We start from the raw sequence: 16,304 nt of genomic DNA, 5'->3' as shown, positions 1-16,304 counted from the left end.
TTCCTTCCTTCCTTCCTTCCTTCCTTCCTTCCTTCCTTCCTTCCTTCCTTCCTTCCTTCCTTCCTTCCTTCCTTGCATCATTCATTTATTTTGAAATGCCGCTATGAAAGTTTAAGATAAGCTCCTCCAGAGTAAGAATTGTTTCAGTTTTTGTATTCACAGGGCCTGGCACATATTAAGTATTTGACATTTTTTTTTGTGGATTCATTCATCAGATAATTGATATAATGTGTCGGTAAACTTGTAAAGCCATATTAGCAAGCTCGGTCTCTAGTAGGTCTTACCAAGCATGAAAGACCTAGGACTGATTGTGTTTCTGCTCTCTGAAAAGTAACCAAGGTAAGTTCTGAGAAGCTAGGCATCTGATGGCTAACCCAAATTGATAAACGTGTTGCCTTCTCTATAAAGGAAAAAAAAAACAGCTCATGAAAACAGTCTGCTAAGGAATAGTGAGTTTGTGTCAATAGAGGCAGTACTGATATGTGGATGAAAATAAAGTCTAATTCATTCAATATGAGAAATTAAAGTAGGAAGCTGTTACAGTTATCTTGACAAAAGGGTACAAAGACCTAGAGGAGGGTAGTTGTGATATGAGCAGTGAGAAGATGGTAGATGCAATCGATGTTTAAGATATGAAATATAGCAATTGTACAGTAGAGATGAGAGAGACTAGAATGACTTATGATGAGAGTCTGGTTGACCAGAAGAACTGTGGTTCCTTCAAAATAGAAAGTTAGGAAGAATGATGGGATTAGGGGTATAGTTAAAGATTTCTGTTTTGGGCATGTTACATTTTTGACACCTTAGGGAAATTTGAGTTGGAGATTTCAAGTAAGAAATTAGACCTAATGAGAGAGATTAAGGCTAGAAATACAGATTTGGAAGTTCCCCTGGAAATAGCAGTTGATACCAGAAGTTGGTGACATCACCAGGAGATTGTAGGAAGATGATGACAGGGTCCAGGGTAGACTCACTCAAAGAAACTGAGGCCCATACAGAAGTAACTTGATCAAAGCAGCTTGGGTTCTCTTGGAATCTTTTTTTTTTTCTTTTTTACTTTTCTTGGTCAACTTTTTTCAGCTTGATCTTTGTTTTCCCCATTCTGGTTTGAGTTTTTAGGGCCCAGTTCCAAGAGGAAGCACATGGCTCCCAGTATTTACTCAGACTTCTGCAATCTTCTGAGTTAAACAATTTTGCTTAGGTAGGGCACCAAGCAAATAACCCTGGCTTGGATCGCTCAAACAAAGCTGCTAATATTTGTAAAAATCTATAAACACTACATGTAAAAGGAATGTTTGTTTAGCTTGAGTTGAAAATCAGCACTGGAGATGGAAGTGAAAATGGAGAGAGGAAAAGAAAATATTTTGTTTTGTTTTCCAAAATTGAGGTATGCTGTTTAAGGGGGGGGAGGGGATGCAGATTTTTTTTTTCAACCATTAAAAATGTGAATTTTTTTCTTTGCCTCAGAACTTTGTTGCCAATGTGTGGCCATCTTGGAGAAGATTTTACACCATGTGCCTTTAAAGGCTTTGTGGTTTTCAGCCCCAGTGGTTCTCCATTGTGGTCAAAATTAGGGATGACAATGACAGCTGATAAGAGCAACCTATTTGGGAAGATCATTTGAATCAGTTCCTAGCAACATGTAAGAATATATTTATTGGCGTATGACAAAGTCTGAGATTAGGAGCTCTCAGAAGCCATATAGCCTCATCCTCTCTGCCTCTACTTTTCATCCCTTTTATATATTGCCTTAACCAAATAAAGGTGTGATGTGCAATAAAAAAAGAAAAAAAATGTACAGAATTAAATTTTTATTTTTAAAATAAATTTTTTTTGTTTTACAGAGTTTACAATTCCTTGAGGTCAGGTACTTTCTTTTGCTTATATTTGTAATCTAGCCTTTGGCACAGTTCCTGGCATGTAGTAAAGATATGATAAATGCTTTGTCTATCCATTGACCCATACCTGAATGAAAATCCTCTCAATAGTCTTGACAAGTGCTTATCTCTCCTTTTTTTTGTTAAAGCAATCAGGGTTAAGTAACTTGCTCAAGGTTACATAGCCAGTTATTTCTGGGTGGGTGCTAAGTATCTGAGCCCGGATTTGAACCCCAGGTCATCTGGACACTGGAGCTGGTGCTCTTACTTGCTGAGCCACCTGGCTGCCCCTTTATCTATCCTTTCTTGAAGACCTTTGGTGTTAGGAAATCCACATCCTCCAGGGAAAGTCCATTCCATTTTAAGATACCTTTAATTGTAAGGAAGTATTTCTTTCTTCAAGGATAAATTTACATCTGTGATTTCCATCCACCATTCCTAGTTCTGGCCTCTGAAGCCAAGTAGAAGAAGCCTAACACCTTCTCCACATCACAGAACTTCAATTATTTGAAAATAGCCATTATTTCCTTTCAAATATTCCTTTCTCCAGACTAAACATCCCAAGATCCTTTAAGGAATTCTTATATAATATAGATTTTATGCCCTTTAGACTTTTCTTTGATGGAGATTTTGCACCATACCCACGGATATTTCTTTTTCCTGTGATCTGGAAGGGTTTTATTCCTTTGGATGGTCAAATCATGGATGCTTGTTATCAAATCGGGGTCATTCATTGGGTATGACTGTTTAATCTGGTGTTTAATGTAGTATTAATGTTTTTAAAATATATGATCACTACATATAGTAAACACATAGCACACCATTCATATAAATATTAAATATTACACTATTTATTCTCCTACAGGTAGAAATAACACTACAGGATATCAACGACAATCCGCCAGTATTTCCAACAGATACGCTCGATCTGACGGTAGAAGAGAATATTGGAGACGGCTCCAGGATAATGCAGCTGACGGCCATGGATGCGGATGAGGTAGCATTAAGCTTGACTCCTAAGGTCCCCATGTAATTAATGGTCTGAGGCACTTATGGGCATGTTCATTAAGGTTAAAGATTGGGTGTATTTTTCCAAAGACCATTAATTTCTGAATCCAGATGGAAGAAGCCCATGACAGAAAAAGATAAAGTTGTTTCTTTTCTCTTTGATCACTGGCCATGACATATTTCACTGTGAAGCCGGTTCCACTTATTTTCACCCTACTGTTATTTTCGGAAAACAAGAACAGTGGTGCCTACTAACTTCGTGTTATGGGAATCTGTTTTGCTTGCATGCACATGAGAGCTGTGAATTAGAACCTTCATTATGTCTCACTGTACCTTAGGGGTTTATAGCTTCATACAATGTTTATTTTCCCTATGAAAGTCAAATCAACAAACATTTATTAAGGGCCTAACTCTGTGCCAGGTACTTTGTTAAGCACTGGGGATAGAAAGACAAAAAAAAAAAAAAGAATCCTGCTCTAAAAGAACTCACAATCTCATGATGTACAAGGTTCCATTTCATTAAGAAAAGGAATAACCAAGGCCTAATTTGACAAATGCTAAGGGATTTCAAAATGATGTAGCACATAGAAGATTGAATTTGGAGTCGGAGGACCTGAGTTAGAGCCCCAGCCCTGATTTTTGCTCCATAAATAAGCTTTTAGCACAGTGCCGGCACATAGTCATTAATTAATAAATGTTTGTTCTCTTCCCACACCAACCCAGGTGGCCCTGGACAAGCCACTTCCCCTCATTAAATTTTAGTTTCCTTATTTCCAAAATGGCAGTGTTGGACTAATAGCTGCTAATACTAAGTAGCATTTGTATAGTACTTTAAGTTTTCGAAGCACCTTGCAAGCACCATCTCATTTTATCTTCACAAGAAGTCTGTGAGGAGGGTGCTGTTATGATGCCCATTTTTCAGCTGAGGACACTGGAGTAGGCAGACGTAAAATGACCTGTTCAGAGTTGCACAGCTAATAAATGTATGAGGCTGAATTTGAACTCTCATCTTCCTGGTTCCAGGTAAAGTGCTTTATCCTTTGTACCACCTGGTTCTCTCTCATTTCAGGACTGGGTACTCTCTAATTCTCCTTCCATCTTTTTTTCAAAATTTTATTTTAGACTCAAACACCAGAACACAAATACAGAAGAGAGAAAAGAAACAAAAACATGTCATAAACATAAATATTGGAACTTAAATACAAAGTTAGAAAGAAAAAAAAACACGCACTGTGCATAGCAGAATATAAGAGAGGATTCAAAATATGTAACAATCAATTTTCATTTCAAGAAAGCCTATATGATAAATGATACTTGTGTTGAGAATTATCCATCTTTTCTTTGCTTCATTATGAGTTTTCTTTTGTTTTCTACTGTGCACATTTTACTTTGTTCTTTTGGTCCCTCCTGCAAACCCTGCCCCAGAAGACCAAAACTTTTTAGATGTTTCTTTATAGATATAGATATATACACACATATAGATATATAGACATACTTCCCCAAACCTATTCTACTCCTGATCTTTGTTTTTATGTTTGTGCTTATGTCTTGTGTCCTATCCTCGCTGACTCCTCTACTTCTACCCACTACATTCCCTTCCTATGTCTTGCCTTGCCTTGATCCAAGGATCCCTCCCCTATTCTCCCATTCCCATGAATCTAAACACCCTTCTATGCCCCTACCTTACTTATTATCTCACCCTCCCCTCTAAAGATCCTTCCCTTGTCTTCTCCCCCTCCCTACCTCTATTATTTTATTTCTTCTGAATTTAGAAGACTTTCATATTCTTCTAAATATATATGCATTTCCCTCTTAAACCCATTCCCAATGAAAGTAGGTTACCAGAACTACCAGCCCTCCTCTCGCGTCTAATTCCTCTGTATTGATTCTTCCTCTTGTAACTTGTTTGTGTAAATTAATTACTCTTTTAAGCTGCTCCTAAATCGCTTTACTTTTTAAATTCATACCACACTCAGATTTACCCCAGTTTTTCTTATGAAATACCCAATCATTGATAAGAATGTTAGACATGCATTTTACATATATAAAAAGTAAACAGTCTGTCCTTATGGGTCTCTTATATTTAGTCTTTGTTATGTACCTTATAATTCTCTTGGTTCTTGTATATCAAATCTTCTATTAAGTTCAGGATTTTTTAAACAAAATCTTGAAAGTCTGAGAATTTATTAAATGTCCATTTTTTTTCATTCAGGATAATACTTAACTTTTCAGGGTATAATATTTTTGACTGGAGCCCAAATTCTTTTGCTTTTTGATATGAGTTGTTCCAAGACCTGCAGTCCTTTAATGTCTCTGCTGATTGGTCTTGTGTAATTCTAATTGTTCCTTCCATCTTAATGTTGACGTTGGAGGCCTGACTAAATTCTATGTACCCAGAATCCATAGGACCTTCTGGAACTTGGGTGTTTGTCCATTCTGGTTTCTCTGTTTAGAGTTGAGTAAGGCCTACATGGGGTGATAGTCGCAGCTCCAGTGTGAACTCTGGGGATTCCAGCAGGTTTCTCACTGGCAAAGAGGAGGTGACCAAAGAGAGGTTTAGTTACTGGCTGGCCTCCTTTCTGGAAGAGGCGGAGGGGAACGTGGAGCTCAAGATCCTGGGCCCACCTAGGACCATAGCCACTGCTTCAAGACTATTGAGGACTTCTGGGATCAGATGCTTGCTTGCTGCCATCACTGAGAATTCCAACATCATTCTACAGATTGTACTGAATCAGGTTTGAGGCAGAGCAGATGCTACACCTGAGAGTGGAAGCTTACACCAGTGGTTTGTTCAGGGTTCTAGATCAACGTAACTTGGCCAGGTAGGTTGAAGGCCTGAAGGGGGAACAGGTCTCCCTTAAAAACAACCATGATGAGCAAATGAGTGTTCTGAATGGACAAGGGGATGACCAACCAGGTTGTCATAAAGAGTCATCAACTTTTCCAAGAATCTTACTGACGTGAGAAATTGATATGATCCTGAGGGCTGGTTCACCAGACATCCAGAAAAGCTGGACTGAGAAGTAGTCTTCTACATGGGACAGTTCCAAACAAGCAAAATGGTGGATAGATCCTTCAGGGGCTGGAGAGGGAGCTGCAGTCCCAACTCAGCATAAAAGCTTTCTTTGAAGATACACCAGAAGATAGGAAAGCCAATGAAGGAGCCCAGCTGGTCCAAATACAATCCCTGTTTGACCCCTTGGAGACCCAGTTGAGTGATATCCCACCATATGCAATGCTCCAGAATTATAGATCACTACCTATCATGGCCTGCTGTGGGGTCACAATGCTCACTGTCAAAATGTGCCTAACAAAAATATATCTACACTACAAAAGGTTCTTAGGTGGGGAGAGTCCTCATTATAGGTCCATTTGAGGTGGGTTAGAAGGGAGCAGAAGAGTATTTCTGAGCCTTTACATTAAGGAGTGTCTGTATGGGAGTCAATGGAGCTTGAGCTCTGTTCTCCTATCCTGACTAATCAAATTAATGGCCTCAAGGGGAAAACATCCTACCATTTCTGCAATGTCTCTTTCAATCCATTCCTTGGAAGACTTAAGGATGATACCATTATGTGGAAGTTCAAGGAGAAACTCAAATGAAAATATTTACTTTTTCAGGAAGACCTGAGCTTGAATCTAGCCTTGGGCACTTAAAAGCTGTATGGACCTCAGCAAGGCTCTGCCTTCTGTAACAACCATCATGGGGAGAACATTTGAATATTCATGCTTTATATGTCCATTCATGCTTTATATGTCCCTCGGTTTCCTCATTTATAAAAAGGCAATCAAAATGGCACCTGCTTCTCAATCTTGTAATTACAAGATAATTGTGAACTGCTTTGCAGTGCTTAGAGCTACCTATAAATGCTAGGCAAATGATGGGGAACCTGTGACTTCAAGGACACGTGTGACCCACTAGATGCTCAAGGGCAGCCCTTTGACTGAAATGTATTCAATCAAAGGACCACACTTGAATACCTAGAGGACCACATGTGGCCTTGAGGACGTAGGTTCCCCATCCCTGTGCTAGGCCATTATATTTTCCCTCTTTTATTTTGTACAAATATCCACGCATGTTCTCTTGGGTGTACTCATATACACTGCAATGTTAGGACCACAGATTGGAAGCTGGAAGGGACCTTATAATGGAGTCAGTATTTGTTGGATGGCTCAGATCTCAATGATTATTAATAGATCAATTCAAGTCAGCAATCAGACACTGTGTATAGCTATGTATATTTGAAAATGAGATGAAATCTGCCCTAAAGAAGCTTATATTTAATTGGGACAGTATACAATTTGCTTTTATCTGAATGTATGACTTGGACTCAGAACTTAATTCAGGTCCTGCTTTAGACACTTGCTAGCTCTTCGACTGTTCACTTAAACTCCCTCAGCCTGAGTTTCTTCATCTGCAAAATGGGGATAATAACAGCAAAATAACATGTTCAAGGCCACCCAGATCTTTCTACAAATCATATTTTGTACACAATTTATACATCATCTGAAAACTATGTGACTCAGTGGATAAAGGACTGTACTTGGAGTCAGGAAGACTCATCTTCTTTAGTTCAAATCCAGCCTCAGACATGTACTAACTGTGTGACCCTGGGCAAGTCACTTAACTATGTTTCCTTTAGTTTCCTCATCTGTAAAATGAGCTTAAGAAGGAAATGGCAGACTTTTCCAGCGTCTTTGCCAAGAAAACCTCAAATGGGGTCAAAAAGAGTGTGACATGAAAACAACCAAATAACTGCTGCTGTATAGTGTAGGGCTCATTTACCAACATTGCACAGGTCAATGATGATGACTTTTGGTTTTTGTTTGTTTATTTTTCATTTCACTATTGATACTGATTTTCTAAGTCTTTGAAGCTTATCTATCCAAGTCACTTTAGGAGGATCTTGCAGGAAAGGAATTATATGGCTTTAGTTTTGCAAAGTTAATGTAGAACTTCATTTAAATATCATTTGAAACATGTGTTGGATACAGATTCGGGGAGGGGAGGAGGACCCCCTCCCCTTCACCTTTAAGGAAGCATGTTACTCTTTGAATCTCTCTGTATAAGCAGAATGATTCAGACGCTAATGGACTGGACTGGGTTGATTGTGCTGTGTTTCCTAGGGCTTGACTTGTTATTGAAAATGTTACTTAAAGCTGTAAAATGCATTTGCAATTTATAGCTATTTACTTTGAGAATTCCTTCCCCTATGCCTTTGTCTCTGGGTTTCCTCTAGAGAGCAGAATGTTTTCAAGCAACATTATTTCCATGGCTTGGCAAAGGAAACGTGATATTTGTTCCTTGTGGTATTGCTGATGTTGTGTATTGGGGTATATGAAATAAATAAGGAGACCTTTCATGAGAGCTAATTAAATCATTGCTCCTGCCCAGAAGTTTGTCAGCCATCCACTGAATGTTTTTTAGTTTGCCACATTAGTTGCCCTTTGGTATGGAAAAAATGGACTAAAAAGAAAAAGAGAGGGGGGGGGAAAGTGGAGGTGAGGAAGGGAGGGAGGGAGGTAGGGAGGGAGAAAGGAAGGAAGGAAGCAAGGAAGGAAGGAAGGAAGGAAGGAAGAAGCCTTTTATCTCCATCATCCCCCAACCTCCTTGGCCCATTAGAATTATTACTGTACATCTTAAAGCTCCCTTATTCTAAAGGTCAGGTTGTTGGCAAGGTTTTTCTTAGGCTAAAAAAATGCATCAGTAGACACTATTTTTGTGTTGTTTCCTTTGCTTTTTACCTAATTTGCAAGAGCTCAACAGTTTTACCAGTCATACATGAATACTGGTGATTTGATAGCTGGAAATATATTAAGGCAAAAATGAAAAATAAAATCTTGTTAAATGGAAAAATGGTTTTAAAAATTCAATCAGCTCAGAAATCTAAAATTCTCATTGAATATTTTTGCTTAACCATGAAATTAGAGGAAAGTGTTTCCATGTCCCAGATACACCTGAGCACACAAGAGCTGCATGGGGCAGGAGGTTAAACACAGCTGGTGAAGGACAGAGTGGGAGAATTTTCTGCTTTTATCTCTCCTCCCTATTTTCAAATGTCCTTTGAGGCGCTAATCCTACTAGAAAAGTCATCCTATGGATTATTGGAAAGGGGATGTCACAAAATTAAAAGAAAACATATCGCAATTCAATTCAATCCTATGAGCACATATTAAGCACCTACTATATAACAATATGTGACTAGGTGTTAGCAATGCAAAGGCAAACATGAAAGGGTTTCTGCTCTCAAGGAGTTTGCATATTATTAGGGGTAACAATATAAACCAGGACATAAAATATAGGGACAGGGATATGACCTGTGAGCTCTGGGTAAGAAAAGTCCTTCTACCAATGAAGGTGAGAATCTTCCCCAGAGATCAGAGTCTTAGGGAGTTGTCTGGAACAGAGTTTAAGTTACTTGCCCAGGGTCACACAGTCAGTAGGTGTCAGAGGTAAGACTTGAATCTAATTCTTCTTGGAGCTGAGGCTGGCTCTCTCTATGCCATCCCAAATTGATCCTTAATACAGAGAACTTACAGTGCAAGTACTAGGGGGAGGGCAAGGGTCTAATATGAAGATCAGTTTATTAACCACAAACATCAGGTTTCAGATAACGTGAGAGAATTGTGAGGTGTGAGATAGGGGCATGAGGATGACAGGGCTAACATAGAAGGGTATGAGGAATCAAGGAGCAGGGACCAGGGAAGGGAACTTTGACGTAAGCTGCCTACAGCTCAGCATTTTGACAATCGTAGGGCAGTAGTTTGTCACAGCAGTAAAAGGCAATGTTGATGTAATTTATCACTCCCTGAGCAACAGCTGGCAGCAGGATACATGGGAAACCCCTGGTCCCATATAACAGTCAAGTCAAGGAGACCCAGTTCAGGCTTGGGGGCTGTTGAAAGTACTCACCCTACAATACACAACCAGGTCATCTATAATGCAAAGCTTACTCTATTTGATCTTCTCTCCCAGGGTTGGAGGCTTAAGAAGTTCTTTGTATATTGTTAGGACTCTCTCTCTCTCATATATATTTATGGTTGGTTGTGTGTATGTATGCATTTATGCATATAGGTGTGTGTGTAATATACATATATATTTCAAATATACATATACATGAATACACGCATACGTGTATATATGTATTAGTGTTTTTATTGAGAGGGTCCAAAAAGTCTTAATGCACTTTTAATCTATTAAATAAATATGTCATAATTTCTAAGGATCAAAACATCAAAAAGGGACCTGTATAGGAGGTAGAACTAGTGAGTAGAGTCTTAAAGGGACCAAGAGATGCCAAGAAGTGTTGGTAAGGAGTGAGGGCATTCCAGACGTGGGCTCCAGCTTATACAGGCCCACAGTGGTAGGAGATGAAATTAGAGCACCTAAGAGAAAATGACAAAAACTGCTCCCAAGCGATGCCATGTTCGGTGCCAAATGATTACTTTTTATGCTTTCAAAATATCAGATCTTAATGAATTCTTAGTGTTGTAGGTGTATCACAAGTCTATGGGAAACAAAATTATTTTTCAGCAGGACAGTGTTTAATTTATATTTAGATTTCCACAAAAGTCCATATTTTGTTTAACAAGCTTTTGAGAATTCCTGGGCTTTGTTTTCTTACCTGTTTCCAATTAAATGAATTCAGAAAGTCAGTGTGAATGAGTGAATCAACAAAGCATTGCCTATACATGTATGATGAGTAAAGATGTGTGTTAAGCAGCGGGGGGCGCAAATAGAAAAGTAATGGAGCACCCAATTTCCAAGAAATCACAGTCTGATGGGGGAAAATAACACAGGTAGAAGACTTCAGTTATGTCAGGTGGAAAGGTGCCATGGTCCTTGGGGGGCTGTGGCAAAGCAGATGGTCCTGTATCTTCTTTCATGTAATTTCCACTGATGAAATATGAGTTTCTGATGTTGAACCATTTGAAAGAGCCAAGGGTTTTGGTGGCACAAACTCTCTCCTCTTGGGCTTCTGTGGCCATGATTGTGACAATAGCTACCAAGATTTTTGAAAGCATCACAAAAAATAATTCAATTTGTGGAAACAGAACAATTCCAGATTGTTAACAATCAATTGCAAGGGAATCGAGAGACAAAAGCCTTACAAACCTGTTTTAATCTTCTGGTTTCAATTTTTAACTTGGGAGGTGAGCAAAACACACTAGTAAATTCTAAAGCTTTTAATATCAAAAGCACCCTGGGTGTGATTACTTAAGGAGAATAAAGATAGTCAAAGAACTAGAAAGTGGAAGTGCTTTGGACTTGACCTTGATCTAAAAATCAGCAACAGTAGCAGCTGATGCAATAACTTTAAGAGCTGTGTTATCTAACTTCCACTCTATCAAAGTGTACTTTCAAATGACACTAATGGCCCTCTAATCAGTAACCAGTCCTTGGTAGAGTTTAATCCCTTATCATCTGGTACCAGAACAAGGAAAAGGAACTTAGAACTCCTTCCTCCTCTCTTATTTTCAGCCTCCCTTCACTCCAAGCTATCATCCCTCCATCTTGCTGGCAGATTCTTCTTAAAAATACCTCTGTCCATCCAGCAGTCCTCACCTCACAATCTATTAGTGGCTATGCTTTCCCTTCAGGATAAGTTCTCCCTGACTTTTGCATGCTGCACTTGGAAACAACCTTTGAGATCATCTAGTCTAACTCCTTTTACAGATGAGGAAATGGGCACCCAGAGAAATAGTGACTTTGTTCAATCAACTGACGTTGATGAAATACCTACTATGTACAAGACATTGTATTTGCCCTAGATGAAAAATTTGGTCAGATTTTCTTAGCTTGACATTCATTGCTCTCAAAAAAAATCTTTTACCTACTTTTCCAGCCTCTTACTATTACTCTGAATTAAGACCCTTTCCCAGTTGAAGAAGTCTAATTGGCTTTGTTTGGGGGCTTTGTTCATAATGCTTTCTTTCCTTGCAAGGTCCTCTGTTTCTGCCTTCCAAATCCAACAGTCATTTGACACTAAGAGACTTTCATTCATATTTTTAGTCATCTTTCCTCATGTATGGTTTATTTTCCCTCATAAATTATAAATTTCTTGAAATCACATACATACCCACATATATGTTGATATAATTCTGTGTGTATTGGTGAATATGTATGTATACATATATACATATATTTATATACCTACACATGCATACATGATAATCTCTCTCTCTCTCTCTCTCTCTCTCTCTCTCTCTCTCTCTCTCAGGTCCAAGAAATTGAGTGATACATGTCCACACATGCTTGCAATACATATGCATGCACATATATTCATATGTGTTATGCTATATGGATACACTTATGTACATATATTTACTACATGTACACACATGTTATACTATATGTATACACATTTAATGACCTGTTTTTAAGGGCCCAGGAGATTGGGGGAGATATGTATTTGTATATCTCCACACAAATAACCATATATAAATATACACATACTTAAATACATGCAAGTCCATATGTGTATATATATGCATATACACATGTACACAGATATAGATATCTAACAATATCTGCATCTCTCTCTCTCTCTCATCTATTTATCCATCTATCCCTAATGCCAAAGATCTGGCACATTGATTATTATGTCAATGGTCTATCATTACCCTGGTAATTCATGGTGATCTGAACCACAAATGTCACAGGATACTGTAGGTTTATGGATGACCTCTGTAGACCACAGCACATGTATAATGTCATCTTACGAAGTTGTCTTAGGCTAGGAGAAATCAAGCAGCTTGTCTGTGATCCCACATTTGGATTTTAATCTTCCCAGTTTTCTCTCCAACCACCCGCTCCATCCCCTCCTCCTACCTTATTGGCAGAGGGCTTCATTTCATACTTCATTGAAAAAATTGAGGGCATTCTCCATGCCCCTTTCTTCCTATGATAGCTAGCATTTATATAGTTCTTTAAGTTTTTTAAGCATTCTATTCATAATAATTCTTTTGATACTCAAAATAATCATGTGAAGTACTGTTATTCCCGTTTTACAGACTCAGAAACTGAGGATGTGCCAGGTTAGGTGACTTGCCCAGAGTCCCATTGTTAATAAGTTGTCTGAGGCTGGATTTGAATTCTTCTCCATGACTCAAGTAGAACACATGATCCTTTGTACTGCCTCATCATGTATGTTGTCCTTTCTACATACACACTTCACATCCCCCCACCCCAGTTGTCATTCCCCTTGTTTTTCTCCTTTGCTCCATTCTCAGAGGATGAGGTGGTCATCTTTGATAATCCTGGCATCTCTGTTTTCCCCCTTGATCTTGTTGTCTCCTTGTCCAACCACCTAGGAGCTTGCTCCTTCATTTTCATTATTTTCTCCATTTTTGTCACCCTTTCCTTATCTGCAGGCTCCCCTTGTGCTTTCTATGAACATGTGTAAGTCTCTTTCATCTTTAAAAAAAAAGCCCTCGTTTGGGCTTCCTGTGTCTTTATGCTGTTATCCTTTAACTTTTCTCCCTTTCAAAAACAAACTACCAGGGAAAACAGCTCTCCACAGTTACAGCTTCTGTCTTCTCCTCTCCTATTCCTTTCTCAATCCTTGTGATGGGGCTCACATCCACCTTACTTCACCTAGTTGCTCCCTTCAAGGACATGGATGATGTTTTTATTGCTAAAGCTAACGACTTTTCTTATTCCTTTTGACCTCCCCATGGTTCACATTCTGCTTTTGAATATTCTGGATTTTCATGGAAAATGCATATTCTGGATTTTCATGCCTTGATGGGTTCTCTTCCTACCTACCAAGCAGAACCTTTTCAGTCTCCTTTGTAGAATGCTCATTCACACTCCACCCCAAAGTGTGGGTCTACAGTTTTATTCCTGGGTTCTGTCAAGGGTCCTCTCTTCTTTCTCATCTCTCTGTATTGATGAACTCATCACCTTTGCCCCCACCCCAACAAAACAAAACAAAACCCTTTGATGTTCTACATACCCTATAGTTAGTTATCTGTGAACATGTTGTCCCACCAGATGTAAGCTCTAAGCTCCTGGTTGTCAGGGAATGAGTCAGTTTTGCATTTGTTCTTCCAAAGTCTATCACATTTACTGATACATAGTAGGTATTTAGTAAAGGCTGCTTGATTTCTGATTCCAGGTTCAGTATGGTAGCCATCCAACTACATTGTCTATCATAGCTAGCTAACTAGATAGCTTTGATGAATGTCTAAAAGTATTAACGCATGGTGTCGAGGTTTCATTTTTTTTGTTACCTAGATGAAATAGTGATTAATGATCCATTATTTCCATGATATGAGATTTTAAGGGTGTATGGGAAGTTAAGGGAAGATTAGTACCTCTGGTGTGAGGGCTCGTTCAACCCTTTTCTGGGTCACTCATTCACCTTTAGTGTTCACCTTCACCCAACTCTCACCTGTGGCTCCACGAAGCTATAGCATGTACAGTTACTACACACTAGAAAAACTGTCTTGGCAGACTGGCTAACCCAGATTGAAGGTAACCAACAAGCCTCAGTCCCATTTGGGAATTAAGGGGAGTGTTTACCATAAGCCTGTGAAGACTTTCCCCAGCAGAATGGGTAGATGAGAATACTTTGTTCCAAAAGCCATGAACGCAGCTGAAGCAGGTGCTGCAGAGGTCTTAGAGCTTGGTCAGAGATTGAGTATGCCAAGGTCATTCTCTGCATTCCAGGCCATCTCCAGTCATCTTGACTTTTGTCCTGCCACTGGATTTTGATGACTCTGGAAGAGAAAGTGAAACCTATGACTTTGTGCAACTTTACCTCACTTAAGTTCAATTCATGCACAAGTCAAGACATCACCCCCTAGTGTTATTGAACATATTAAAAAATAAAGGATGAATGAGAACAAGACTTAAAAAAATACTTAAGCCAAAGTCTGACAGGATAAATACTATTTTGCTGACTTGATCACAAGAAAAGGTCTTTGTTTTTGCTTTTTCTTCCTTCATGGGTAATTTAGGTGCCTTCTCTTTCTCTTCCAGGGTGCCAATGCTCTCGTCACGTATGCAATCATTAGTGGTGCAGATGACAGCTTCCATATTGACCCCGAGTCAGGAGAACTAATTGCCACCAAACGCTTGGACAGAGAACGCCGTTCTAAGTACTCCCTGCTGGTCCGAGCAGATGATGGCCTACAGTCTTCAGACATGAGGATAAACATTACCATAAGTGATGTGAATGACCATATACCCAAGTTCTCCAGACCCGTGTACTCCTTTGACATTCTGGAAGACACCACCCCTGGTAAGTGACAAAAAGACTGTCATTCTTCTGTCACTATCCTTTTGGACCCTTACTGTCACTTCTCCAGTTGTTATGGATAACAGATTTTAATTAAATCTTGATAGGAACTATTTTCCATAAAAATTATTGCTGGCCCTTGAGATGCTTAATAATCTCTCGTGGGTATAGTTACCTGCCCCCAAATTCTGTTTGACTTTTCATTGTATTCTTGAATAAATTATGATGGTTAGGACCCCTTTCTCAGATGCTGATTAATTCAGAATGTCTTCAAATATTTAAAGGTCATTTTAGTAATAATTTGTCAGGTTCCTAGGATGTATAATGTCTTTCCTAGACAGCAGAGATAAAGAGAAAAATAGGAAATGCTGTCCCTTCCCTAGAGGAGCTTATATGAGAGTGGGAGTTACGTTTATTACTTACTACATAAAATATCTGTTACATTTTCTAACAGACAAACCCAAAGGTTGAATCTGGAATTTTGCTTGAGGTTATCCATGACAAAATGTTGTTTAAAAATATCATGATGTTTACGAATGCTCACAGTTTGGCAAATCACGTATGTGCTGAGGTCATTCTTCTTTTTATTAATCCATTATGCCTCAATCAGAATTGCTACAGGAAAGTATCTGAGATTTTATATCATTTCTTAGTTTACTATGTAAATATTTCAGAGTTCTGTGATTTCAACAGTGTGGACTTATCTTCAGCTACCATCCTTCATTTATATATCATATATGCCTTTCCATACCCTAAGACTGACTTTTCACTTGGCCATAACTAAAATCACCCATCCATCTGTAGATAAATTTTGATGAGCATCTTCATTCTAATCCAGGCCAGTCCTTGGCCAACTGAAAAATAGACACAAAGCAAATCTTCTAGTCATTGCTACAAGTATTCCAACATGGTAGAAGCTTCTGGAGCATGTATTCTGCTGACAAAGCCTGGAGGACCTTCAAGTTAGCCTTCTACCATGAGGAGAATATGCAGGAGGATTTTAATGGATAATTCTAACTTGGAATGGTGAATACATGGAGTTATAGTTCCAATACAAGGTTACAAGTAGAAAATTGGCTACAGATTATTGAGCATAATATTTAATACATTTTTTTCCTGAAAAAATTAAAGTTGGAAAAGCTCTCACAAAGAGCAATGCAATTTGTTGTTAAGTATG

General features: G+C 38.8%; 1 protein-coding gene across 2 annotated transcripts in view; it reads left to right on the top strand.

Annotated features, from left to right (window-relative positions):
* FAT4 (FAT atypical cadherin 4) overlaps window positions 1–16,304 on the top strand; it is a 236,793-nt gene that overhangs the window by 101,928 nt on the left and 118,561 nt on the right. For both annotated transcript variants that reach the window (XM_069104858.1, XM_069104857.1), the window contains exons 2-3: window positions 2,743–2,874; window positions 14,869–15,130. In XM_069104858.1, the coding sequence (XP_068960959.1) occupies window positions 2,743–2,874; window positions 14,869–15,130 (394 nt within the window). The remainder of the gene's footprint in view (window positions 1–2,742; window positions 2,875–14,868; window positions 15,131–16,304) is intronic.

This window comes from Petaurus breviceps, unplaced genomic scaffold (assembly GCF_028583685.1).
Source record: "Petaurus breviceps papuanus isolate PSGF00001 unplaced genomic scaffold, PetGlider_PUasm1.0 689, whole genome shotgun sequence".
NCBI classification, from domain to species: Eukaryota; Metazoa; Chordata; class Mammalia; order Diprotodontia; family Petauridae; genus Petaurus; species Petaurus breviceps.
Note: the sequence above shows the minus strand (reverse complement) of the source record. Positions and strands in the feature narration are given on the sequence as shown.